Genomic DNA, 26,702 nt, shown 5'->3' with positions numbered 1-26,702 from the left:
AGACTCACTGTGAGTAGCTGCTCTTAATGAATTAGAAGTGAAGAAGACCATGAGGAAGATTTTATGGCCTCTACCTCATAATCCACCAGCAGCTCAGAGCTGAAGTGTTGATCTGCATCATTTGTCTTCATTTAAAATGCTTAAAAGAAGTTCTGCAGAAAAACATTCTCACAAATACAGATCAGAATGTCAATTTTGGTTATTCACGAGTGTTGAATTTTGCATGATATCTCCTGGCTGAACAGGAATCTAATCATTTCTGTTTTGCAAGTCTGTACCAGAGCACAAAATGTCTTTATGGGAAGTCACTTTCTGGGCATTGTATCCTCTCCTCTTGCAGGTGTTTACACTGGTGGTTTTAACTAGATTATAAATAAAATTTCAACAATCATAGATATAATATTTATCACTGAAGACATAGGGAAATCATTGACGTAAAGTAAAGTAAGTTAAAAGAAGACACATTACGCTCATGTTCAGGTTGATAATTTTATTTTGGGTTACTACTAAAATAGGTTTACATGCTTTAATGGACAAAAAGAAGTGCTGCAGCTCTGTATTCCCCCTCTGTCTGAAACACTCTGTTTTAGCTCCTGTCTCTTTAAGGCCCCCCCTTTCTGAATACCCAGTTCACTCTGATTGGTCAGCTCACACGTGCCTGAGCCAGCACCGCTAACAACAACAGAGCAGCTGTGCAAAATCAATTCTGCCAAACTAGCCGCTAGCCATTCAATTATGCACATGTGTAGCATGGTGACGTAGTGTGATGTCACAAAGTCACTGAAATAAAGGTGGGGCTAATGACAGGGCGTTTAAGGAGCAGTGTTTTCTGTGGGAGAGAGGAGCTTCTGTGGGTCTTGACTTTGACCTTTTTAACTTTCATGACCTTTAACATGCACAAGAACCTTTAACACACTGAAGGAAAGGAAAACCATAGTAGGTCTCCTTCAAATTAAAGCTATGAAGTGGGCTGCAGAGGCAATGCAGTTTCCCTTTAGTGTTAGGTTGATGTTAATTGTAGATAAACCAGAGATGAGAATGTTTTGTTAAAAGCATTTATTCCTTTCAGAGTGCTTTCACATCTGTCCTATCTGTTTCAGTGCAAACTAGCTCCGGTGCATTTACCTGTTTGGTTTTGCTCAAATAGGCCCATGTGAAAGCTTTCATTCAAAACCTGGTGTGAAGAAAACAACCCCAGAGAAGTAGGCTTATCAGTCCCATTTCAGGTGGACTATGGTGCAGAGACAGAAAGGAAGATTGTGTTTTACCAAAAAGATATATGAAGTGAAATGTAGCAGGTTGACAGTGAATATGTCCCTGTAATATTTCCATCCTGTTTCTACCTGTCTGGTGTTATTTATGATATATGAGGTCCACTTGCAGTCTGGATTAATGATGCTCATGATCTGTTATCACTTTGTGAGCTTTGTGACAGTAGAGGAGATAAATGAACACATCAGCTGCAGTAAAGTACAGCGTTATCATCGGTCTCCCAACCCCCAGCCTCTCTTATCTCAATAAAAGAGTCATCACTTGCATTGCACATAACCCTGGTCACATTTTTTACTCTGCTCCCATCCAGCAGAAGTCTCTCCTGTCATAGCTGTATTAAACTCCATGGCACACTAGTTCCAATAATATACTATGTATTCAGTATAGATGTAATCTAAATGTAATGTTCACACGTGGGTCCATCGTGACACAGGATTCTCCTGTTTACGGTTTAGGCCCTTAGGCTAACAACTGAACCAAACTACAGGTGTAATAGCAACATACCAGGAGCTCTGTCTGCACTGATTGAATATTTACAACACATGTTCATCATTTTCTGTAAACAGGCAAACGTCATGTTCCCAAAATCCCATCTTTGTTATAAATTGATTGTGATGTTTCCTCTGGACTGATGTCTGAGCAAGTGTAATTTTCCAATCGTACAGAGAGTTTTGTACAGAGAGTCAAAATGTTTGTTTGTCCTTCACTTCCTCCAGTGAACAGTTTTGTTCTTTTTGTACAGACGGCCGACTGAAAATGATGACAAACTTTTGAGAAAGAAAAGGGGAGATAATAAAAATTGAAAAATTATCATAAATCTTTATGTAAACATACTACTATGAGAAGATTGGCTATTTCTGAATATTTTTTATAATTATTCGTAATATCACCTGGAATCATTCTCATCAGATTAGTTTATAGTGGAGTGCTGAGGATGAACTGAGGAGTCTCACAGCCTGAGGAGAGAAGCTGCTGTCTGGTGGTACGACACTAAAACAAAGTTTACTTTTTACACCATCATCATTTTACAGTTATTGATTTTACATATCCACAAAAACATACTTTACCTCATCACCATTCATCAAGAAAATAGTATTAAAAATATGTAATGCATCTTTCTTTCACTCAAAACAAAAGCACCCTTTACGGGATCTTTATGATCGATCGAGATCTTTATGACAGGGTCTGCCAATTTTCTCCTCTTCTGTCCATAAAAAAGATTGTGTATTATGGCTCAATGGTCTAAAAGCTGCTTATTTGATCAAAACTATTTGGAGATTGATCTTGACATCCTGCAGATTTGTAATCATTTGCTTGTCTCCTGTCTGTCCCTGTGGGAGCAGGTTGGGCATGGAGCATGACGGTCAAGGCAACCGCTGCGGGGACGAAACAGCGATGGGGAGTGTTATGGCTCCTCTGGTGCAGGCGGCCTTCCATCGATACCACTGGTCCATGTGCAGCGGACAGGAGCTGAAGAGATACATCCAGTGAGTTCATGTTTTCAGTTAACAAAGATGCTTTAATAATAAGTCACATAAAAGAGCAGGAATGCTGCTCTATGATTGACTTTATTTGACTACATGTCTGTCTTTACTGCTTAATAGCACTGGTGAACAATGTCGGAGCCAGAGTCATAGAATGACGCTGAAAGTCTCACATGGAATGCAAGGCCACACGTCCATTCAAATGGGTTATTTCAGTGCTAGAAGATGTTAGGAAAACTATTATCTGGGGCGCAGCAGTAGCTCAACTATGTGCACTTCATGTACAGAGGTTGTGTTGAATGTTGCATTTTTTCATCAGGCATTTATACCTACAAGGATTTGTAGGTGAACGAGATTTGATAAATTTGTCTTTGCTTACATGTGCAGAAAAGGGTTCATCAAAAGCACTTCACATCCAAACAGGCCACATTAAAAACAACCTCTATTCAAAACTCTACTGTACATCTTCTGAGGAAATACAAGTACATCATTATCCAGCAGCTAAAGTAACTGAAGCTGTGAAATACAGAATGTCCCTTTAACTAAACACTGAGAGAGGACACTGAGAGCCCGTATGAGCCTCAGCTCATGCATCCATGGCCTGTGTTCAGTTCCCAGGCATCGAGGTTTTCAGTCAGCTGTAAAGGAATCAATTTCTGATAAGCTCAGCAGAGCGTGGTCACCACACAACTAGGTTGCATTAAATGAGATGACAATGTGCAATCAATCACCATACAGAAAAAAAATCAATGTATAGTATAGTATGAAAAGTCTTACTGCACTATGATAATGTGGGATCATACAAGAAAAAAAAAGTGTTGCATTGCTGCTGCTGTGGTGAAATTGATAGGATGATTAAAATCATTTTACACAAACAAAAGGCACAGATGTCTCGCTGACTCTGGGCAGAGATAAACTGTGCAACTCGCCATGAAAAGAATCAGGGGACTTACTGCAGCTCAACCCAACACATGCAGCCAAACCTGTCTATAACCTGTCCAGATTGTTTGGCTCTGATATAAGTCTGTTTAAAACTAAAGGTCTGGCCACCATTGAGGTAAATAAAGGCCCCAGGTTACAAATCCATTAAAAACATTAAGTTAAAATCTTTATTAGGAGTCTCTGTTCAGTTTTTGACACCTCTGTCGCCTCTTTTTTCATTTCCTGACAGCACATATGACTGTCTCTTGGATGACCCCTTCAAACACGACTGGCCGCAGCTTCCTGAGCTACCTGGCATCAACTACTCAATGGATGAGCAGTGTCGATTTGACTTTGGAGTGGGCTATAAGATCTGCACTTCAGTGAGTACAGCCCCCAGGGCTTCCATTTAGTGGACAGGCGCTACCTGCAAAGTGTGAGCCCCATCACAGAAATACGTCCATAAGTGAAACTCAGCAGAGAGTTGGATGGAAGATGGAAAAGATGGAATCCATAGAAACTTAATTTACTCTCAAATAGCAAGAAAAATAAGATATCGTCCAGCTGAAACTATCTCTGGCTGTAGAAATGATACTTGAGGTGAGCAAGGCAAAAGTTCTGGTGAGTTTTTTGCAGAAGGACGTGCCGGAGATGTTATCAGCCCCCTGAGAAAATGTCTTTTACATATCAGCAGACTCATACGAGCAGAATCAAGTGCTAGATTAGTTATAACTTCAGACATGTGCTTATTTAAACACAGTCACACCTGATGTCTGGCTAGTTCTGTGCATAAATGTTCTTATCTTCAGTTCAGCTTTTCTTCGTTCTTCACCGGTCACGTCATGACAGATAAAAATTCCTTTTCCAGCCTGCAAAACACCAGAAAAGTACTATTTCTTATTTCCTTTTAGACTTTGGGGAAAGTTTTAAAGCTTTTTGTTTTGTCAAAATATTTTGTGACTTGGATTGGTTGAATGCTGAATAGTTGAAACTGTTGCTCTATGATTTTCTAATTAGTGGAAAGTTTTTGTTCCAAAACAGAGTGCAGCCTACAAACGTGAGTTTAAAAATTCAGAAATTGCAGCACCTGATGAATAATTGATTTGATGATGCTGTTGATCAGGCCAAGCACAAAACACCATGCCCTTTCATCAAGACCCATTGCTGTCATTTATCATTTTCAAAAACCCTCCAAAACCTGCAGGCGAATGAGTCATCCTGGAATTAAATTTAAGCAGAGAATGTGTTTACACTGAGGACTGGGCAGAGACCTAGAGGCGGGAGGTCTGACTAGAACCTTCACTTGATGAGTAAAGCTGTTGACTGTAAATCAAGGTCAGAATTTCTTTGAAAGCATTTTTGATTTCGACAAGACTTCTTTGTTACACTGCCTCACTGGGGACGAAGGCTGCACTGTTTGATTTCCACATATAAAAGAATCAGGAGGTCAGACGGCTGCATCTGATGTTTACTAACAACCTGCTGTACATTCAGTTAACCCAGAGGGCTTTTGTTGCAGTTGGCTGTCCTTGCTCATAACTTTGAAAGTTAGTTTTTGATCCACCAATACCAAAACTGCTAAGACAAGCCACTGCCAAGGAAGGATAATTACATTTTTCTTCACTCCAGTATCCATTACCAGTATTAACATCCTCTTTTTAACGCTGTTGTAGTCTTTTTTTAGATTACATACATAAAACGCATCAAAAGCCTTCTTGAAATGTGTTAAAAGAGTGGTTGCTCATAATGATAAACCCACAGAGAATTATCCCCTGACCCTGCAGCTCTCCTCAGTGCTACATAGCATTCCAGCATCTTTTGGCTCATTGTTTTTTTTTTCCGGCCCATAACTTTTTTGTTTGATTTCTCTGCTCTTATTGCCGTTGTTTTTGGTGAAAAGTCTCTGATAACCCACTGTAGGCCATCCACCCAGCATGAAATAGGAGTTCACAGCTCCCCGTTGAACACAGTAGAGCATTTAGCCGCACAAAATGAATCCTAATGTTGCTAAATAAGGAACAAGAACCAGAACAAGAGGTACCACCTTTTTATGGAGTTCTCTGTCCTGATTGGGTAAAGTGGGCAGGGATACCAGAACATGCATTCTCTCTTTTACTAGAGGAGCAGGGGGAGGAGAAATGAGCCATTTAACACTTATTTTAATAAGGAAATAACACTCAAAGCAGCTTTAAATGTTGAGCAGAAGTATGAAGAAGCATAGAATGAATATATTTTAGTATAGTAGATTTACTGTACTGAACTACTGTTCTTACAAACAGCACTATAGTAAATGTACCTTCCACTAGTGGCCATAACACATCTTAAAGACTCTGAGCTGGAAAAAATACTTTACTGCCTGACAAAAGAACATTTTGTTTATTTCTATTGGTAAAGTACATTTAATTTGTTCATCCAGACTGGCCTTAAAGTGAAACTCTCGCCAAAATGCAACCCAGGCTTTTTTTGTGAAGGAGCCCAAGTCAAACCTTCGTGTAAAAGCATAATTACGATGAAAAAGCCACTTTTAAGATTTACCGTATTTTCATTTTCGGGTCAAAATCATTTTCAATGGCATGCTATTGTTTGTGTACACAGAGTTTACTAAAAGAAGGTTTTTGAACAACTCACGCTAGCATGCTAGCTATGCTCGTATTCATGTGTAGAGACCCTGGTGATACTACGAGCAAAGTTTCATGTTGTGTCGAGTCTTCTTAGTGTTTTAAAAATAGCAATTTTGATGCTACTGTAATGTTGCCCCTAGCAACGCCATTGAAAATGATTTTGAGCTGAAAACAAAAATACGGTAAATCTTAAAAGTGGCTTTTTCGTCGTAATTATGCTTTTATACGTAGGTTTGACTCGGGTTCCTTCACAAAAAAAGCCTAGGTTGCATTTTGGCAAGAGTTTCACTTTAACAAAGTCCATTCATTGCCAAGGTCAGTAGATAAAGCTGCCTTTACTCAAAAGGCTAACTTTGTGTTTGCAAAACCAACCACAAAGAATTACCAGGCACAAGACTCAAGTGACTTAATGGCAAATTAATTTGACTTGTCAATTCCAAAGCATTGGTCAAACTACACAGGATGCACAAATGATTGGCATTTATATCTCATAGCACAGAGAACAATTTGATTGCAGGAACTTTGTGGCCAATTTCTGCATGTTCATCTGACAGCAGGCTGTGGTGTAGCAGCATGGATGCAAAGGTCAGGGTTGGTGTATGGAGCTAGAATAAGCCCTGAATGTTTATAGGACGTTTAGAGATATGATGTAGACATGAACCACCACAATGCTCCATTATGACCACATAAAGATACCAGACGGTCGACTGATTGGTTGGCTGTTCTGGCTGTTGTTGGTTTATTTGCTTAAAAAGTGCCATTTCAGTCAATTTAGGATGGAAAGAGCATAATGCATAATGTCTATTATTTGCTTGATTCAGTTTATTGTCCAACCCTAATCTTAAATCTTTCTAATCGTTCATTCTCTATCGGCAGAATAGTACCAGAAATACCCTGGAAGCTGCTGGAGATCACTGTGTAACAGCAATGATCTCCTTCTACTGGGATTACTCTAGTAACACTGGCAGTCACACTGCTCTTCTTGAATTTCTGAGTGCTTTTGCAAACTTAACTAATGGCGGGAGGAACTCACTTAAAAACGTGTTTGCTCTTCTGCTACATGAACGTGATGATGGCATCTCCCTGGATTTTGTTGGATAGATTCTTGAATTCTGTCCTATGCATCACTATTTACAACTCGCATTTTTGAATAATTCAGGAGCAGCCTATCCTCTGCGCTGGAAAAGCCTCAGCTGCTGACTCTGAATACTTGAAAAAAAGGGGATATTTTCATGAACAAAGTCAATCCTACACACATGTACATAAAAGCACCAGACCCATGTGGACTGAAAAGACAAAAGACTCCTTGTTGTTTTATTTCCATCTTCTTCTTTTTTGAAAAAGAGTGACAAAAAATCTGTTTTCGTCGCTTGTTGTCCGAACTTCAACTTACGTGTGTCGAATGAAAGAATTAAGAATGAGACAGCACCTGGCACTTCTAAAGAATTTCTGAGTGTATGTGTGTCTCTTGATGAATACCTGGAAGCAGACCTCATGTATTCAGGTTCTGTTTGTGAAGGCAGCTTCCCAGACTCCTCTGTTTGAACCCCGTGTAAACAACAGAGAACCAGAGCTGCAGTTGGGAGTGATGGGAGCCCCTTCACAGCAATTGTTTATCACAGCCCATTGGATTCTTTTTGTGTCACCGGCTTCAAAGGTTTTTGTTCGTATAGAAAGAAGTCATTCAATCTAGCTAATTGCCTTGTGTGCCTCTGAAACAAAAGGCCATTCGCCCGAGCAACTCATCCAGAAGGCTGCGCCAGACATGCTCGGAGGCTCGTATTAATCTCTGCACAATTCAAAGTTCAAGTACGTTACGTCTTTCTATTAAATCCTAATAAATGAGCTGGAGAGATGAAGTGTTTCTTTATCAATATCAATCAGTGAACACTATCAAAGTGAACTGAAGATCATTTGAAGTGGTGTCATGCCAGTATTTTACTGCACACATGGAAAGAAATTTACTTGAAGTAAATACATCTAATACAGAATTTGATGACAGATTTACTTAGAAAACACTCAAAGATATTCAGCAGGGTGCCAGATTACACCTAACAATAGATAATGATGCTGATTGTCTGATGATGGCCAGGGGAGTATTTCAATCTTATCCAGAGTCATTAGAGATTTGATCAAGGATGAATTGTGTTAACAATGTAAGTGAGTCGAAAGTGAGTCAGACTGGAGCTATGTCGGTTTTAAGTTATTATCTGCTACACCTGCCAGTCAAAGACCATTACATTTTAATTGAACATATTAAAAGTCCTTTATCTTGTCCTTGGTCCATTTAGTTGGTTGCAATCTGCAATCTCACCAACAGATGCCACTAAATCCTACACACTGAACCCCGGTGTGTCCCCCATCAGATATTGTAGAAACGATTTTTTTGAGGTGAAAATTATGTTTTTTTGTAAAAAGTAAAAATAGAGCAAAAACATACAACTTGTCTTGAACAAAACTTTTGCTTTTTTGCCTTAAAAGTTACCACATCATAAATATCTCATAAATGGCCACAAGGTGGCGATGTTGGATCCCGGTCTTAACTTCCCTTGTCACCAAATTAATCACATTGCCCATTGCCAAACTGCCCCCAAATTTGTAATGTTTCTGCTCGGTAATGTTTGTACTATTAAGCATCAGCTGCATAGCGGAGTATTTTGACAGAAGACGTGATCAAGGCAAGATAGATAGGATGTGGACATCAGGGAAGCAGATCCAAACAAATTGTAGTTTTTCTGAAGAGTTGATGCTCAAAAAACAACAAGCAATGTATTTGGTTGAGACAGTTATAAAATCTTACAGCACTCTTCAAACAAATAGTTTGCAGAGCACAGATTTCTGGTTTTAGCACCAGGTTGTGGCTATGGTAGTAAAATCAGCTACATCTCAACCTGACAGGTCTTAAGGGTCATTTTACGGCACATGTTGTCCACAAAGCCTTATCGTATGAGGATGCACTAGGAAGGTAAGAGACCCATTTTTGAGTTCTCTGAAATCGGTCTGATAATCTCTTCTAATCCTGTAGATAATGTCTGACCTACTTCTCTAAAGAGGGTCCAACAATAAACTGTTCCCACAGAAAGCTTTCATAATCCCTTCATCTTTAGTACCTCTGATAGTGGAGCCCTGAACACCTCTAAACCTGTCGATCAAATTGTGACTGTGGAATACTTACAAACTTTTTAAGTAAAACTTCCTCTTCTGTCAGACTTTATAACATCAGTTTTATTTGTATCAATACCATTTTAAGCATTTCACAGCTGGATTTTTTTTCTTTGAAATCAGTGTAATAAAAAAAAAAACAACTATTATTAATTTTCATACACAGTACATGAGCTCACTTAGCTTTTCCTCTTTTTTATGTTTCAGTTTCGCACATTCGACCCATGTAAACAGCTGTGGTGCAGTCATCCGGACAACCCCTACTTCTGCAAAACCAAGAAGGGACCCCCTCTCGATGGGACTGAGTGTGCTCCTGGAAAAGTAAGCTAGTCAGTTACACTCGCAAATATCAACACATCATTTTTGTTTTTTTCACGAGTTGAAATAAAATACCAGAGACTTTCTCTGTGAACACAAAAGGCAGTTTTCTCTTAAATGTTGAGCACAAATTTGTTAAAATCTGTGTTAGTGAGCACGTCTCATTTGCCAAGATAATCCATCCACCTGGCTGGTGTGGCATATTAAGATCCTTAATAAACAGCATGACTTATTGCACAGGTGTACGTTGGACTGATGAGGATAAAAGGCACTTTGGAAAAGTGATCTCTTGAGACTGTCTGGTTAGTGATAATCTCTCCATTCCTCTAAATCTTGGCAAAGGAGAAAGTGCTCACTAACAAACTTGAGCCTCTTAACCCGTTTAATCCCAAATTTTTCCCTGCAAAATAAGTGCATGCATTTCACTCCTTAGACCTCCCTGACATATAATATGTATGAATTTTTTCATTTCATGTTGGTTATGTTAGTGAAAATGTAGGTTTTATACTCGGCAACAATTGTTGCCGGTGGGAAACCGCATAGTCTAAATTTACACAAATTCTTCAATCTGACCTATTTACACATGTAAAGAATAAAAATAACATGAACATGAGTAACATATTATAACTAGGCATGGTTACAAATGTGTTTAGAACTTTATTAGATACATTTAGATATAATTTGAATGCATACTGAAGGGAACTAACAAGGACAACAACACAATTACTGTATTTAATAGTCTCATAAAAACGGTTAAATAACCGTAGAGCTAAGAGTGTTTGAACTTACAAAATAAGAACTGATACTAGTTTGTAAAAAATAAAATAAATTCACATTGTCAGTATCTACTGTACCTCAAAAACAGTGCAAAAGATATAAATCAACAGGGTCAGGTTTAGTTTGTTTTATGCAATCTGCTGCAGTTTGACCATAAGTCACAAAATCTGGTATACCGGATGTGGCTGGGCGTTGTGATCTTTTAAAAATCCTGTCCCTATTTTGCTTATTTTGAAGTGTTTTTTTCTGGGGTTTTTTGCGTTTTGGGGTTTCATTTTCTTCACGACATCTCCTTTTTTTTGGTTGTGGGATCTCATTTTCCTCAGGGCATTGTCTTTTTCTAGTTTGTGTTCTGGGTTTCTGGCTGGACACTATGGGAGATTCACCAACTAGCGGCAATGGGTTTTCTTCAACACCAAATGCTGCAGGAGTGAGAGATGAGGGAGTGGGGCAGTTGGGGGGGCAGGGAGGGTCTGGGGGTAGTTCTGGACTTATCAGGTTAAAAGCTTTATCATCCTCCAGATAGGTCACCTCTGCGTCACCATTCAGCAGTCTAGCAGGCAAATGGCCTGTTTCGCCTTGGTACTCTCTATCTGAGCAGTCACTATCACAGTCACTTTCAATTGCATCTTTTTCAACTGTAGGAATGACTGTTATGTAGCACACATCACTTTGGGGTTCTTTTAAGTCTAGAAGATCCAAAACCTCTGATAGTTTTAAGCTGTGCAGAGAAAAACATAAGAAAAATAGAATAAACAGCTAAAACTTTTGCCACCTAGCATAACGCGATGACTATGTGTTATGCTAGTGGCAACAATTGTTGCCGTGGTTACATTTACTCTTTTTATGATCAAAAGATTTATGCAGGCATATAATTCTCATTATATATCAGTAGTAGACCCTTTAAATAATATATATACAAAATATTTCACTTATATCTGTTAATTAAGATATTTTACTTACTACCTCTAGTACAAGTTTGAGGCAGACATTTCCAGCCAGCAGTGCAAGCAGGAAGTAAAGAGGCCTGGTCATGTGACCATTCACACAAGTTACAGGACATTGATACAAATTAGAGGAGACAACATATTCTTTTATTGAATAACTTGCATTAGCTGCCAAAACCAAAATAGCACTTTTAGAGCTTCCAGAAGTAAAAAAAAAAGAGCGGCAACAATTGTTGCCGGTGGGATTAAACAAGTTAAGTGCACAGAAAGAGTCTCATATCGTTTACTGAAACTCATGAAAAATGGGAGCCTTTTTTAAAAAAAAGGATTTGTCTACGTAAAAATGTGATCAATATGACCTTTAACATCGTATTCCAAAACCACGGGCCTCAACTCTTCTGGGAAGGTCTAAGAAATGTTGAGCATGACTGCAGGGATTTTTTTCCCTTGCAGGTCCAAAGTTTTCAACACTGATCAGGCTGAGGTCAGGGCTCTGGGCAGGCCAGTCAAGTTCTTTCACACCAAACTGGGACAAGCATTTTTTTAGAGACCTTGAAAGGGCCCTACCCAAAACCAATGACACGAAGTTTGAAGCACAATGTTAACAGAATCTAATATCTTTGGATTATGTAAAATCTAAATTTCCCTTAACTGAAACCAAGGCACAAAGCCCAAATCGTAAGCAGAAAAAAAGAAAAACAGCTTCAAACTAAACATATTGTGTATTAACATTTTATCCCTGTATTATTTTTTACTGAGTGTAGAAAGTAAGGAGGCTTTTGCTTTTTGTATTTTCCTCTTTCCTCAACCTTGCCATCCTTTTTAGTGGTGCTACAAAGGTCACTGCATGTGGAAGAACCCTAATCAGGTCAAGCAAGACGGCGTCTGGGGCTCCTGGAGCAAATTTGGCTCCTGCTCGCGCTCGTGTGGAACTGGAGTTCGCTTCCGGACACGTCAGTGCAACAACCCAGCGTGAGTAGAAAAAGCAGTAGTGACATGATTTGATTTTGTGAGGTATCATGAATGATAAGTAATGAAGTAATGGGGGATGCTCTTAAATGGCAGTGACAATCAGATCATTTTATTTTGAAGACATCCTTATGTGGAACCGAGAAAGAATCCTTCCGTACAAATACTGAGTAAAAGATTCATACTACTTTTGTTTTGAGATTTTTCTCTCCAGAAAAAAAAAAATTCAGAAAGAGGCCGAGGAGGAATGCACACCAATATAGGAGAGGTGCTGACCACAAGGAATGTAGAAATGTGCAGTAGAAAAGTTGCTTGCTACAAAAAAAAATGCTTTAATAAGACATTATTGAAGCAGAAGCCTCAATGCTTTAATAAAGGTGCTTTAATAAAGCATTTTTGTACAAGCGTGCAACTATTTTACTGCACATTAAAATACTGCACAAACACTGAAAATGACTCATCTTTACACTATACTGACAAGCAACCTCTTGCAGCCTTCAGAGTAATGACTGCCCTCTTTAAGTCGTGTCATGTGTCAGGGAAAATGTCTCAAGAACAAGGTTGGGCTTGTTGGTGGGTTCAAATCAGCATGTGACAGAGTAAGCCGCAGTTTGCATCCTATCTCAAATCAACATTCAACTGTGGCTTCTTCCAAGCATGACAACGATGTTTTCCTAACGTCACCCATGACGATGATGTTCCCCTTACCTTAAAGCAACATTATGTGGAAATTGGCGTTCTGTATTCAAATGTTTTATCATGTTATAGATCGTCATGTTATTGTAACTCATTGCTGTAAGCTGTTTCCCTTTGTGACATTACCTGTGTTGTGCAAGCTACTTTCAAAATGCAATATATTACATATTACTAGTTACCTTTATTTTAAAGTTATATATTAAGTTACAATGTTACTGCCTGCATAGAGTAAAAGATTGAAACCATTCTTGTATACCAGCCAAAGATTTTGTACGGACAAAACAAACACGTTAGAACGTGAGCTTTAGAGGTGCAGGTAAGCATACAGGCTTTCAGTTTGCATTATTCATTACACATTAAAATATATGAAGGGCTGAAATACATCATGGAAGCACCTCACAGAAAACAGACATGTAATAGATGAATACAAAGGTGGGCAATACTAATGTGTGGTAGTGGTAATGATCAATTAGTTGCACTGTACACCATGACAGACAGCACCTCATTAGAATGATTCATTTAAGCTTCTTGGCATTTTAGCATCGTTTTTTAAGCAGGATTTATTTCCAGATCCTTGGCCTCAAAGAAGTGCACACTGTGTGTTCGGCTCCTCTGATGTTCATCCGCTTCCTTCCTCCAGGCCCTCCAACGGTGGCCAGGACTGCCCAGGGGTGAACTACGAGTATCAGCTATGTAACACCGACGACTGCCCCAAGCACTTTGAAGATTTCCGAGCCCAGCAGTGCCAGCTACGCAACTCCCACTTTGAGTTCCAAAATACCAAGCACCACTGGTTGCCCTACGAGCATCCTGATGGTACGCCAAAAAAATGTCAACAGATTGTTTTGTTCCAGTGTGAGGGTTCGTTTTTTAAAGCCAAGAAAAGAGAACAATGAAAGTCAACAAGGGCAGGGGATCTGTATTCTCTCAGCAAGAGAAAACAATATCTTAAGAAGGATATTATATATCCAAAACAGGGATTTTCCCCACTGTTTTAGACAGCTTCCGCATACTGACCACGCTATTTCGTGCAGAGGGAGCATTTTCTATTGTGTTTTGTGTCTTGCTTTTAGTTTTTGCATTCTCGTCCTTTCCCCTTCTCTTTCTCTTTTTTTGCTTTCCCATCACTGAGCCAATAATCAGAGTTTAAAACCACCCGAGCTCAAAATGTGCCCGTTCTGCATGGGCGATGCATCTCTACAGTGTAGATACAAAACTTGTATCCTATTTCAAAGTCTGCGCTCTTTCAGACATTGCTTTTATCCAGCCTCGCTCTGTGGAGCTGCTTGTCACTTATTGAACCTAAGTATTTCGAAAGTCTTTCATGTAGAAAAGAAATATGAAATCCTACTGAGAAACTTAACAGAGAGACAAGACAGTAATGGAAGTAGGAACCCATTGTTCTATGAAAAGGAAATAGTCTTTATAAAGAGTGTAGTATGATTTGACAATCAAGTACAAGGTACAAGAAAAAGTCCATGGTCATATATATGCTTATACTGTATATTGATAATATTCTTGTATAAGATTGGTGTGTATGCACAAATTAATATCTTTTATTCATCAATATTGCGTTATTAAGTTATTAAGAACAATATTTAAAGTGGTTGGGATCACTCAAATACCAATAAACACAAGTTGTTATTACTCTGTAGTTTGTGGTGAGTTTGCAAAGTCTAACAGGACGTTGCATGCTACGTATTCATGCTAACTTGACCGTGGAGCCTTTCACATCCAAAACTGACACTAGAGGGGTCAGCAGAGTGTCATAGTTTAAAGCTTAAGCCTACTGACCAAGCTGCAGAATTTGAGATCTTGGGAGTGAGAACGTGTTGAGCATGGCATAAATCATTAGTTTGGCACAGTGATTACTGCACTGTAACATCATCAATCATGTCTCACAAAGACTTTTTAGGTGGAAAATATGCACTTGGAAAAAACAACAATTGGAGGTTTTCAAAACATGTGCAAACTTAAGTTAATATTTTAACCCCCTCTATGATATGTCTCATTATATTTTTTTGTTTTTTTGTTTCCACTTCAAAAAGATCTGCTGCATGTTATGTGTGTTGCATTTTCTTGCTTTGTCATTGTGAAATTATTGAGACCACAACAGAATCAACCAATTTTTGATGGTGGTTTATTGAAGGGTGTCTCTCAAGCCAGCTTGTGTCCACATTTATTTTTACCCGCGTTTGGCCTGCTAGTAGTGTTCTCAAAAGTATCGAAATATAGAAAAGATACTGACTATTTAAAATGGTTTCAGCAGGTTGACGAGATTAAAACTGTAGGTCATTCTAGCCATTACCAAGTAAAAGTTAATGCATTGATTTAGAAACATAAACTGGTTCGAGTGGGTGTAGGCTTTCTGTAATTTATGTGATTTATGGATTTTTTAATGTTACACTGGATATGTTCTACTTTAGAAAGTATGTAAGAAATTATCAAAAAAACATGATATTCTTGATATTCCGAGTTGCATTTTCAATCCAATAATCTAATAATCTAATGTGTGTCTTTCAGCCAACAAGAGATGCCACTTGTACTGCCAGTCGAAGGAGACAGGAGACGTGGCGTACATGAAGCAACTGGTGCATGATGGGACACGATGCTCCTACAAAGATGCCTACAGTATCTGCGTGCGTGGAGAGTGTGTGGTAAGGATGTGTTTTAACATGGACATGAACGGTGGCAGTCTGTTTTGAAAGCACTGCGGGACTTCATGAAATGACATAGGGTGATGTTGGTACTCCTGAGTGTTCGCTCACTGCTGTTTTAGATGCAGCATTATTATACAGAAGCTTTATGATCATGTTTTGATTCCTATATAGGTACATATTATTCATGTTGTTTGTTTTTTTTCATGCAACTGCTTGTTCACAGTGTGTTCAAGGCAGTTAAGCAGAAATTATAACAGCTATGTTGAATACCAAATTTGACGATGATTTGATGCATTTTATGGAAGGAGAAGGGAAGTAATTTAATAACCCATGACACAAGAGTTATAAGTCAACATATAATATAAAGTACCTTAAGAAAGCCCACACGCTGGTGCCATTTCAACTGGATCTTTATAACTTCTTTATTGGCCCTCAGTAAAATTTTATGTCGTAATATCTGTCAACACGTTTTGGCAATATACTGCTGTCAAGCAAGCACTGAGGGAACTCAGTAATGCATTGTAGGTGGGTGACAAGTAATGTCGTAGGCCACCTCCTCTGTTCAAAGATGGTCGTTCCAGCTTGACATAGATGGATTCTTCTCCTCCGTAATCGAATGGCACAACACAGGAGGGCCAACTCCTCAGGTCAAGACTTTGCTGTCCACTTGCATCTGAAGGAGAAAAGTAATTCCTTTGAGGACAAAAATGTAAACATCTTGGCCAGAGAAGACAGATGGTTTGAAAGAGGAATAAAAGAATCCATCTATGTCAAGCTGGAATGACCGACTTTTAACAGAGGAGGTGGCCCATGACATTACTCATCACCCACCTACAATGCTGTACTGAGTTCTCTCCCCAGACAGCTAAACGACCATTCACACCTGGGCTCACCTAGCCCCAGCAACCCACATGAAGGCCAGTTGAGTCAACTACTCACAAGTGACCCTAATGACTCTGACACTCCCACACAGAGTTTAAAAGCCTGCAACTCCGCTCCAGTTAGTTAGAAGAGAAGAAGAATCTCTGATGAGTCATCAAGAAACTGAAACAAGTCCAGTTGCCTACGACATAGTACTCAGATTGTACTTAGTTAAATCCCAACACAGCCGATAACTGATGAAGTCAACTGACAGGTCAGCTTCTCATTAAAGACATGTTGTAAATTTTACAGTTCAAAGACTTAAAATGAATTTCATCTCACCTGTCTAATCGTTTTCTTGCCCTCCAGAAAGTCGGCTGCGACAGAGAGATCGGCTCCATCAAAGTTGAGGACAAATGTGGCGTTTGTGGTGGGGACAACTCCCACTGCCGCACCGTTAAAGGAACCTTCACCAGAACACCTAAAAAACCTGGTAAGAGCACATGGAACGAGTAGTAACAAAACATCTACAGACAGATTTGTTTCTGTTTTTTACATGAACAGTTTTTCCCTAATTCTTTCCCTGCATGTTTTCTCAGTTTGTTCATTCAGCAGACTATCTTCAACAATGAATGTTTATAATCAATGACAAACACTGAGAGTGAGTGATTAACCTTAATTAGACATATAGATGCTGCACTGTACACTGTACTGATTTACATTCATATGATGAGGCTGGTGTTAGTCAGGTGTTTTTTCCTGATAATATAGGCTTGTGATTTGAAAGGTCCTAATTTGAGGAAATTAAAAGAGGAGTGCAGTTTTACTCCATCTCCATAACTATTCAAAGAGTATCCAATCCCACAAGTGGTGATTAAAATGCGGCTAGTGCTGAAAAACAGATCATGATTAGCAGGCCGAGTGCAGTACTAATAAAGCATTCATTTATAGCATTTTACTGGTTCTTTTAACATCTTAACCACCCCTACAAACAATCTCTGATTGCACTGACTCACTGTCATCACGACTGACGTGGACCAAAAAATATTCCTCCTCTTTCAGAGCTAAAATTTTGTTTGAGCGAAAATGTGCTCTTAATGTGAAAAGGAAGTGTCGAGTGGCCTGTCAGAGATTTTACATCTGAGCTTTGTGTGATAACACGCTGAGCAGAGAGCTCAATGAGGTGCAGCTGAACTTAAATAAAGAATTTAACCATCTTTCTTTTATCTGAAATGAGAAATATTGAGGGAGCTGGCAGGTAACTCTGCAGAGCTCATACAGCTGGGAGCAAATACAAAAATAACCTCTTGAATACATTCGTCATTCTGACTGCTGCAATTGAGCTTTAGTCAAAAATTGAGAAAAGACTATGATTGCATTAATATCACTCCTCTGCCTCTGCAGGGTGCAAAGCATGTACAGCTGTTTATGTTTTATTTCAATGGAAAACTGTACAAAGAGTGAATATTTAGAGAGACAGTTTAAAGGATGAATTTATAATATATGGCCAGAATTTTGGTTTGAAACATTCAGAAAATTAACTTGTGAATGTGAAGACACAACAGTGTTGACGTTATGTTAAAGAGGTCAATGTATTGTGTTACCAAGATATCTACTGAAGTTAGCGATTGTCTGATTGCCCACATAGTTTTAGCTCTCTTAGCTTTTAGTGTAATAAGCGAACAAAATGAACTCACACAATGTCAAGAAAAGAAACATTCTTACATCTATTTTCTTTGCCAAACAGTAAAATACAACCGTACACCTTTTACCAAACTAGGACAAGCTTAATCTATCTATCTAAAATGCACTTCATTCAAACACAACATTAACTAAATAAAATGCACCAAAATAGTCTTGGTTTGTCATTCCACAACCACCTCTGGTTTGGTCAAAATAAATTATTTATTCTAACCTTTAAATTGCTAATTCACTGAGTAAGATCTGAAAATTTTCCAACTCTACATGCGGTTTTCACCCGCTGCTGATTTCTCACTCTATTACTTTTACTCTTCTCTGACTGAACGCCTGACCTGTCCCTGCCTGCCATGTCTCCTCGCCCTAAGAGTCATAGTCTTGGTCAGTGCTGTAAATCACCTCTGTATTATATCCCAAGGTCTTGGTCCAGGCAAACTCTAGGGCCACTGGCTCCACAGCTAACTGAGCCATGAGCCAATTAACAGCTAACAGTAGCTAGCTAAAACCAAGGATAGTTAGCAAAGAGCAGCAGTTATGTTTTTGGAGCTGCCTTCAAATTCTGGCCATATTTTACTAATGACACCTTTAATTACACCTGTCGATTACAGACGCTGGGCATCTGTAATGTTAAATGTGTGAGCTGTACTGTTGCAGGAGTAAAGCCAGGAAAAACTTTTTTAACGTAAGTGATATTATTGAGTATCTTTGTAAATGAAAAGAACAGCCCTACAGGCATACTGATTTTCAAGAGAGCACAGATGTGCTGAAAAGCTTCCACCTCCCATAGATCATTTAATTTCTATTTGATCACATCAGAATTTGCAGTCATGCTAATGAATGGCTCTGTAAGGAAGGTACAGAGTGACACGGCGGTGTGCTGACAGCTCTCACAGCCTTCACATCGAACAGTTGGTTTCATTTGGATTAGGACCCTGACTAATTAGCAGAGAAATAATTAAGCCCCCCTTTTATTTATTTATATATTTATTTATTTATGTATCTATCAATAAAGTAAGTTTGTTTTCTTCATCATCCTTGCAAGTTCATTAATAAATTTTGCTTTCCCTTTATACAGACTTTAATTCAAGCGTCATCCTTCAGGTTATCTCCCCTCTGCAGCTACATAGGGCACGCACGCACACACGCACACACACACACACACACACACACACACACTCAATTAGAAAACAAGCTGGATGTTTTGCTTGCCAATGCAAAACTCAACAGCTGTGCAGTGTTAAACTGAATGAGTGTGAGAAAGTGGTTTACTTCCTTTTTGAAATTGTGTCTTCGCATCGACCGCCAGCATGAAGGGAGTAACTCATATCGGTTTCATGATGCCATCATGGAGAGCGTCACAGAAAAAGGAAAATGTACTTTCTGAGATATTGGACATGACGGCTTCATCAAACCGTTCCAGGTTGTGCTTTGTTGAAACTGTGATCATTTCCTTTTTTATTTCCCTTAACATCTCACTCTCATTTAACCACTCACGTTTTTCAACAGGGAAACAGTTAAGCAAGAGAGCCCAAAAAGAAACTCCTATGTTGGAAAACACAATATGCAAGTATCCAGTGTTCCTGAATCCCTCACAACCTCTTTTCTAGCATTTTCTGTCCAGCTTGTAGTGCAGATGGATGCCTAACGCTGTAGAGACCTAGAGAGACGAGTTATATTGTATATGCTGCTGTTTCTTTTGTTCCTTGTTACTAATCAAGTGTCTGTTTAGGTCTGACTCAACTGCCTTAGCTGTCATGGGATCTTTACACAGTCAAATATTTTTGATACGTATGGTCATTTAATGTAAATGTCTCCTGTGCGGTTGCTTCAACAGCCTAACAAACTAACTTTAAAGTCTTTGTGCAGATAAAAATGTCACATTAAATCAACCTGCAGACCTTTGGAGGCAATCTGGGATGTTGTTGGTCATTTACAGCCTGATTGATTGAACCTTAACTGGCACGCTGGTGCTCGGTTCAAACCAAGCACCCACAAACAGGGTCTTCAGACAACTGGCTTGTGTGCAGTATTTCCTATCAGTCTAACGAAAACTCTGAAATCAGTATGTAATTTCCGACTTGGGGTTCTGAAATTGGCTGCTATCAGATGATGTTGTCCCAGACATGACAGGGCACCTTTTGCCTTGCAATTTATGTCTTCAGTATAATTTAGAGTGAGCAGCACCAGCTACTCTGCCACCTATTGTGACCTTGGTTGAACCTTGCGACAGTGTGCCAGTCGCATTCATAATCAACTCAGCGGCACCGCCGAGTCTGCATCAAGAGGCTGTCAAATTTAAGGGCAAGTAATTACACACCAGTAGTTCACTCCTGGTGATTGACAAGCGTCACCCTGCCAGCAACAACAATTTGGCTCCTCATCCAATGTGAATTCCTCTGGTACCTGCTATGCCAATTAAATATGCTTCCACTGTAGGTGATATGTTGCAGAGAAACAATGAGACGGTGAGCCGGAGAGGAGAGGAAACATTGTGTGACTAACTACCTTATTGATTTTATTTTGAAGGGAAGACCAGAGGAGCCTTCTCTTTGCCCAAAGGAGCTCGAAATGTGTTTTTAAATGAAACAGAAGACTCTAGAAATGTACTTGGTGAGTCACGGTAGGTTTGTAAGTGGTGGACATCCCGGACAGAAGGTGACTTTGCTGAACTTTAGTCTGAAAAACCTTTTAATTTTGCCTCATTGAAACATGCCTGAGGGCTCTTTTCATTCACATCCTGTCTGAACTCAAACTCAAGGGAAAGGGAGTTATTTCTGAGAGACTTTCATTCGTGTAGCAGTACAAATATGTATTTTCTATTTTTAAAAGTCCTTTGATGACACACCAGGTGGATGTGAATGAGAGGCCGTTTTCAATGAAACTCTTAGCTGCAGCCTTCCACAGGGCAGAGGAAAGCTGATGTAGACATGTACCATTTTCTTTTTTTTCTCCTTCAAACCACCTCATAGAGCAAAGTGGACCAAACTTCTGATACATGCGTGATGTCCACCACTGCAAACGAAAATATTGTTTCTGTATCTGCTTAACTTACCTGTCTCTTTCTCATCTTTCCTAACCCCCCTCTTCTACTTCTGCTGACGCTGCTGCAAACTGCACAAAGGTTACCTTAAGATGTTTCTCATTCCTCCTGGAGCTAGACATGTGATCATCCAAGAACATGAGGCCTCCCCTCAAATTCTTGGTAAGTCCGACGCCCAAACACAAACACATGAATGAAATCAGAGGATGCAATAAATCAGCTCAACACCTTCTTCCTCATGTTTCCCTGGAAGACTAATGAAAAACACAGGCTATACTGTTAAATCATAGATTATAGACTATGAATAATTTATTCTCTAAGTCGTCACCTCCCAGGCTGAGAAAATTACTCTTCATATCGTTCATTCATTATTCATTGATCTAGATTAGTGGGCTCTTTCTGTACTGCAAAATGGGACTGCCTTTTTATTTATTTTTTTGGCATTTAATTTTTCTTGATGTGAGGTGAAATCGCAGTCATACTCGGGCATTTTCAGAGGGAAACTGCATTATTTGACCCTGTTACCTACCAACTATCAACATTAGTTTCTTCTAAAGAAATCATTCCTCATGTTGACCAAGAGTTTGTGCCTGATCCTAGCCAAAATGTTACCATAGCACTGTAGGATCATTTCTTTACGGGTAAACAATGTAATTTGCTGTTTAAGGTAGAGGAGTTTGCTTGTGCAGTATACTTATTATGGGTACCGGGCTTTGTCTGACCATATATTGATAGGCACTGCTGTTGGCCAAGTTCTGGCCAAAGTTCTGTCAAAACTGCCTTGATTTAAAACAAGCTGACAGACAGTCCTGGCTTTAATGGTTAAAGTTTTAGTAAAAGCATTCACATGAAAGTGGAGCCGTATAGAATGTAACTCCATTATCACAGCGCCCTTAAGCTCTGCTGAGAAACACTTGATGCTCCACCATATTCACCAAAAGTCTCTCACTCTGTCCGTGTTCAAAGTTGGCTGTTAATTCTTTATGAGTTTTTTTATTTTATCTAGTGTGCTTTTGAACAAACAAACACAATTTATCAGGCCTTATTAATTGTGCACATCTGTATACAACTGAAAGCAAAGTAGAAACATGAAAGTTCAGGAATTTCCTTTATTCCCTTTAAACAAACAACCCTCCAGGTTCCCTTCAAAGATTTTGTCTGACAGGCGATTGAAGGCATGAAAGAGCCGATGAATCTTTTTGTTTCTTGTTCCGTGAGTGGCCCGAGGAAAGCATGATTTATTCAGCACCAGGTGAAACGGGTCAGCATGAGTTCCTCAGCCAGAGGCAGTGTGTTTTTCAAAGAACTCTGTAAAATAATCATTTATGCTTAAGTAATTTATCTGACACTCCCGTCCTGGGATAGAGTTAGAAGGGAGGAGGGAAGAAGATGAAGATCTACATAACTAAAAGAAGTGAAACAAACTGATGTGTGGAGTCTTTGAAGTAAAGGGTGGTTTAAAAAAGGATAAATGGTGTAGATATTCAGACACAGTAAGACTGTAATATTGAATCAAGAAAATATAAAACAGTGAATTCAAAAAAAGAGGGATACTGATTAAAAAAAGAGAAACGGCAGTAATGAATGTAGGCAGGCTGACATTCTTCTGAAGATATTGGTACAATCTCGGTCTGAAAACTCCAGGAACAAACATCTAAATGGACTGTATAACCACACATTGGCCTGAGAGACATTCTCTCAGGATCAGTCAGATAGTATATGATTTTGCAATAAAACTTTTAAAACTTGATTTGAAGTTTACAGACCTACAAAGTGAGGCTCTCTTGGCTCTGTGTTGCTTCATCTAAACTCACGAATGCAGTGAATGCCTTCAAACATTAGTAGAAGATTCCCAAAGGTAAAAAAAAGAAGCTATGATGTCAGTTTTCTCTAGACAAGGTTGGCTGATTGACTTTTAGCCAACCCCTGCGCCCCCTGAGTCACTGGTACTAAGCCTGCCAAGCTTTCTGCTCTCACACGGCATGTAATGTAGTTTATGATGAAAACTCAACGCAATAACCAGAATAAATGTTTGCAATGTACATTTCTGCAGACCAAGGAAATGTTACACTTCTCATTTCTTTTTGTTGCAACTTTTGGTGCCATTTTGAATTTTACGTCACCACAACGCTGTGTTTAAGGACTGGTTAGATTGGGCACAAAACCCACTTGGTTAGAGTTGGGAAAAGATCCCATTTTGGCGTAGAATATCTGGTTCTGTGGCCACAAACACGCCAAGAAATTGTCCCAAAGTCTCTTCTGTAGAAATATAAATTTTCTGTAGAAAAATATCCAATGGCGTGACACTTAAAACTGTAGTTACTGGCTTCAGTGCCTTCTCACCTAGCTGTAAGTCCACCACCATCCTCTCCACCTCCTGACATGAAAGTTAGCTCATATACAATTGAGTTAATGTGAGTGTGATAGAAAACATATTGTACAAATGGCAATTTGGTACATATGACACATACAAATTTGCATTTGTCCCTGGTTTGCTGAAATTTAAACTGCCAACAATGGGCTACGAACCCTAGTCTCCTCAGTGAGAGTCCTTTACTAACCTGTTCAGCCACAACAAATCGCTCCACAGGCTGACTTGTTTCGTAAATTTCAGTGATTGTTCTGGAGCATTAATAATAGTGTTCCAGGAACAATACCAGCACTGCTATATCAAATTAAACATCGTTCCCTTCTCAGAGTTTGACTGTTAATCAAGTCAAATCAATTTTAATTATATAGCCCAAAATCACATTTCACAGCTTTTCTTCAGGGGACTTTAACTGTTGCGAAATTTAAATAATCACGTCCTATTATGCATGCATGGGAGTGGTGTATGAATTATGTCTGCCTTGAGCCATCGAGATTGTCTTTTTATTTCCTGCTCTGGGATTATTATCGCTTCCAAAAACTAGTGAGAAAAAGTGTGTCCCTCCACTCTGTCACCACCTTTGTTAATCCACTTCCAAAGCACGGTGACAGTCAGTTTCCATTTTTCATATTATGCAGTTAAATCAAATTCAGGTTTGGTTTATTGTGTTCAAAAACGTCATTAGAATGTGTTGACCTCTGCTGATTGGGGTGAAGATGATGCATCAGAGGCTCTGAATAGCTGCTATCGCTCTGACTATAGCTTGGGTGATAAGCTTTGACAGACAGGGGGAAGTTTTCCAGCTCAATCTCCAATCAGAATCAATTACAGATATTCCAAGTATGTGATTCCAGGGTGTACTGATATATACTGAAGAGACACTGATTTTTATGTCATACATGAATAGAGGGATGAAAAAAAGGGGAAAAAAAGGAAATATGCTTAAATTGTTATAGGCATGCATTTACTGATGTATGTCCTGTGTTATGACATATAACTTTTGTCTTCTCTATAAACTAGTTCTGTTAGGTTTTCACTTTCTTGCATTAAAATAGGGATTATAGTGATAACCTCACCCCTAGAATGACTTTTTAATGTTAAAGAAGGCTTAAATCCTTCCTAAACTACTTGACCTTTCAGAAACAGTTTAATCAAATTCTTTAAACAGCTGAGTCAGGGTAGGAGGTCGATGCACGTTAAGTTTTGTTGTTTCATAAAGATGAACCGAGGGACCTGAATAATGCAGCAATAGACCCTGACCAGTGGAGACTCATGTCCCTTAGCTACAGCATGCCATCATTTGCACTGAGAGAGAATACTCGCCTGGGAGACCGACTTTGCAGAAGCTTAAAGGATAGGCAGCTTTTATTCTGTTTTTAAATACTTTTTTTTGGTGTATCACTGGGGGGGGGAGGGTGGATGAGCTTATAGAATCAGTCCAGTTATCCCTTAGCTGCCTACATCAATGTCCAAACTAGAAACTCTGTGGTTGCTGGTGATAACTCTTTAGTAGATGATGTAAATCTTCTAGAAATGTGTTCTGTTGCATTCAAACGGCAAGGATTGTGGCTTTTTACAAGAGAGATGTACTGAGTTGCAGCCCAGCGTCACCAGCTGCACTATACGTGCAGAATTTAAACAGTACAACGACGAGTGTGTTCTCTATTTTAATGCAATTGGAGTAATTTCTATTAGAGAAAACCTTCAAACAAAAAAGCAAAAAATATTCTATCATAATCAGAAATGTAATTGACTTCATTGTTTTGATTGAGAGACCCCATAGCGGCAGAAAGTTCAGTTGTCATGGGAACAACTATGAACACTTGGGTGCGATCGTGACTGTCGGTAGGAAACACAAAAACAAACAGCATGTTAAAGTTTGATCTTTAGTTGACCCAGCCATCTTTCTCTTGCGTTGCTTTCTCAAGCCAGCTGTGATGGAGCAGTCTCCTGCCTTATCATGGCGCTGAAAGGCCCAGCGAGCAGTCAGTGTGAATGTAGTGGCTACTGCAAAAGGAATATTGGCTCTGTGTGTCGGGAGAGAGCATGACTGTGCCAGATGAAATAGCCTCCATCTTCACAAAACATCATTCACTGAGAAATGTCTGTTTGATGTGATTGGCTTTATTTTGACCAAACCCTGCAGCTCTGGATGAAAAAAAGGAAGTCTCCATTGCAGATGTTGTTTTTAACAGAGGGAAGAGAGAATGATGAAAAATACACAAAAGCACTAAATAAAAAGGTTTTGTGTATGTCTCGCTTTTTTTAGACCATTTGACATCTTATGCTAGAAAAAAGGTTCATTTATTTAGCATCAGAATGAATCCTCTGCTGAACTGTAGTTTTGTAAACAGCATCCATCCGTCCTTCCTGTCACTGTCATTATCAGGTGAAATGACATGTGCTGATGGATCACTGTAGACTTTTCTGACTTGCTTACGTTTCAAGGTTTCCTGCTGTTAGTTCTGCATTTCTGTCAATGTGTCTGTTAATATTTCTTGTATACTCAGGCAGCACCAAATACATGTATTCATTATTACTTCACAGCTAGATTTGAATCTAAAAACTTAAGGCACAAGTTTTTAAGGAAAACAGAATGTTTTGACGCATTTAAAATCATATTTTCTGGTGCTCCAGGCTGATAATAACACTACTTTGTATACTGATCATATGACATATAGGTCATCACTAGAGAACCTGATGCCAGTAATGGGACATTAGTTGCAGTTAGTTTGAGTCATGTTTGCTTTTGAATGAACATGTAGGTCAGCAAATAAAAACTATGCTGGCTCCTTGCTATCCCTCAGTATAATGCAGGCATAAGTGTTAGACTGGATCACCAGACTGAATGATCCGTGGGTCGTAATAGCTTTTCATTTTGCCCCATGGGCATGTTTTTCACACAAAC

At 39.1% G+C, this 26,702-nt stretch overlaps 1 protein-coding gene across 1 annotated transcript in view; it reads left to right on the top strand.

Moving 5' to 3' along the window:
* adamts3 (ADAM metallopeptidase with thrombospondin type 1 motif, 3) overlaps positions 1 to 26,702 on the top strand; it is a 128,726-nt gene that overhangs the window by 84,170 nt on the left and 17,854 nt on the right. The window contains exons 9-16 of the mRNA XM_073466912.1: positions 2,616 to 2,759; positions 3,928 to 4,060; positions 9,668 to 9,781; positions 12,329 to 12,474; positions 13,808 to 13,983; positions 15,691 to 15,824; positions 17,058 to 17,181; positions 21,508 to 21,588. Coding sequence (XP_073323013.1) covers positions 2,616 to 2,759; positions 3,928 to 4,060; positions 9,668 to 9,781; positions 12,329 to 12,474; positions 13,808 to 13,983; positions 15,691 to 15,824; positions 17,058 to 17,181; positions 21,508 to 21,588 — 1,052 coding nt within the window. The remainder of the gene's footprint in view (positions 1 to 2,615; positions 2,760 to 3,927; positions 4,061 to 9,667; positions 9,782 to 12,328; positions 12,475 to 13,807; positions 13,984 to 15,690; positions 15,825 to 17,057; positions 17,182 to 21,507; positions 21,589 to 26,702) is intronic.

The sequence above is a fragment of the Pagrus major genome, chromosome 5, assembly GCF_040436345.1.
Source record: "Pagrus major chromosome 5, Pma_NU_1.0".
In the NCBI taxonomy this organism is placed as follows: domain Eukaryota; kingdom Metazoa; phylum Chordata; class Actinopteri; order Spariformes; family Sparidae; genus Pagrus; species Pagrus major.
Note: the sequence above shows the minus strand (reverse complement) of the source record. Positions and strands in the feature narration are given on the sequence as shown.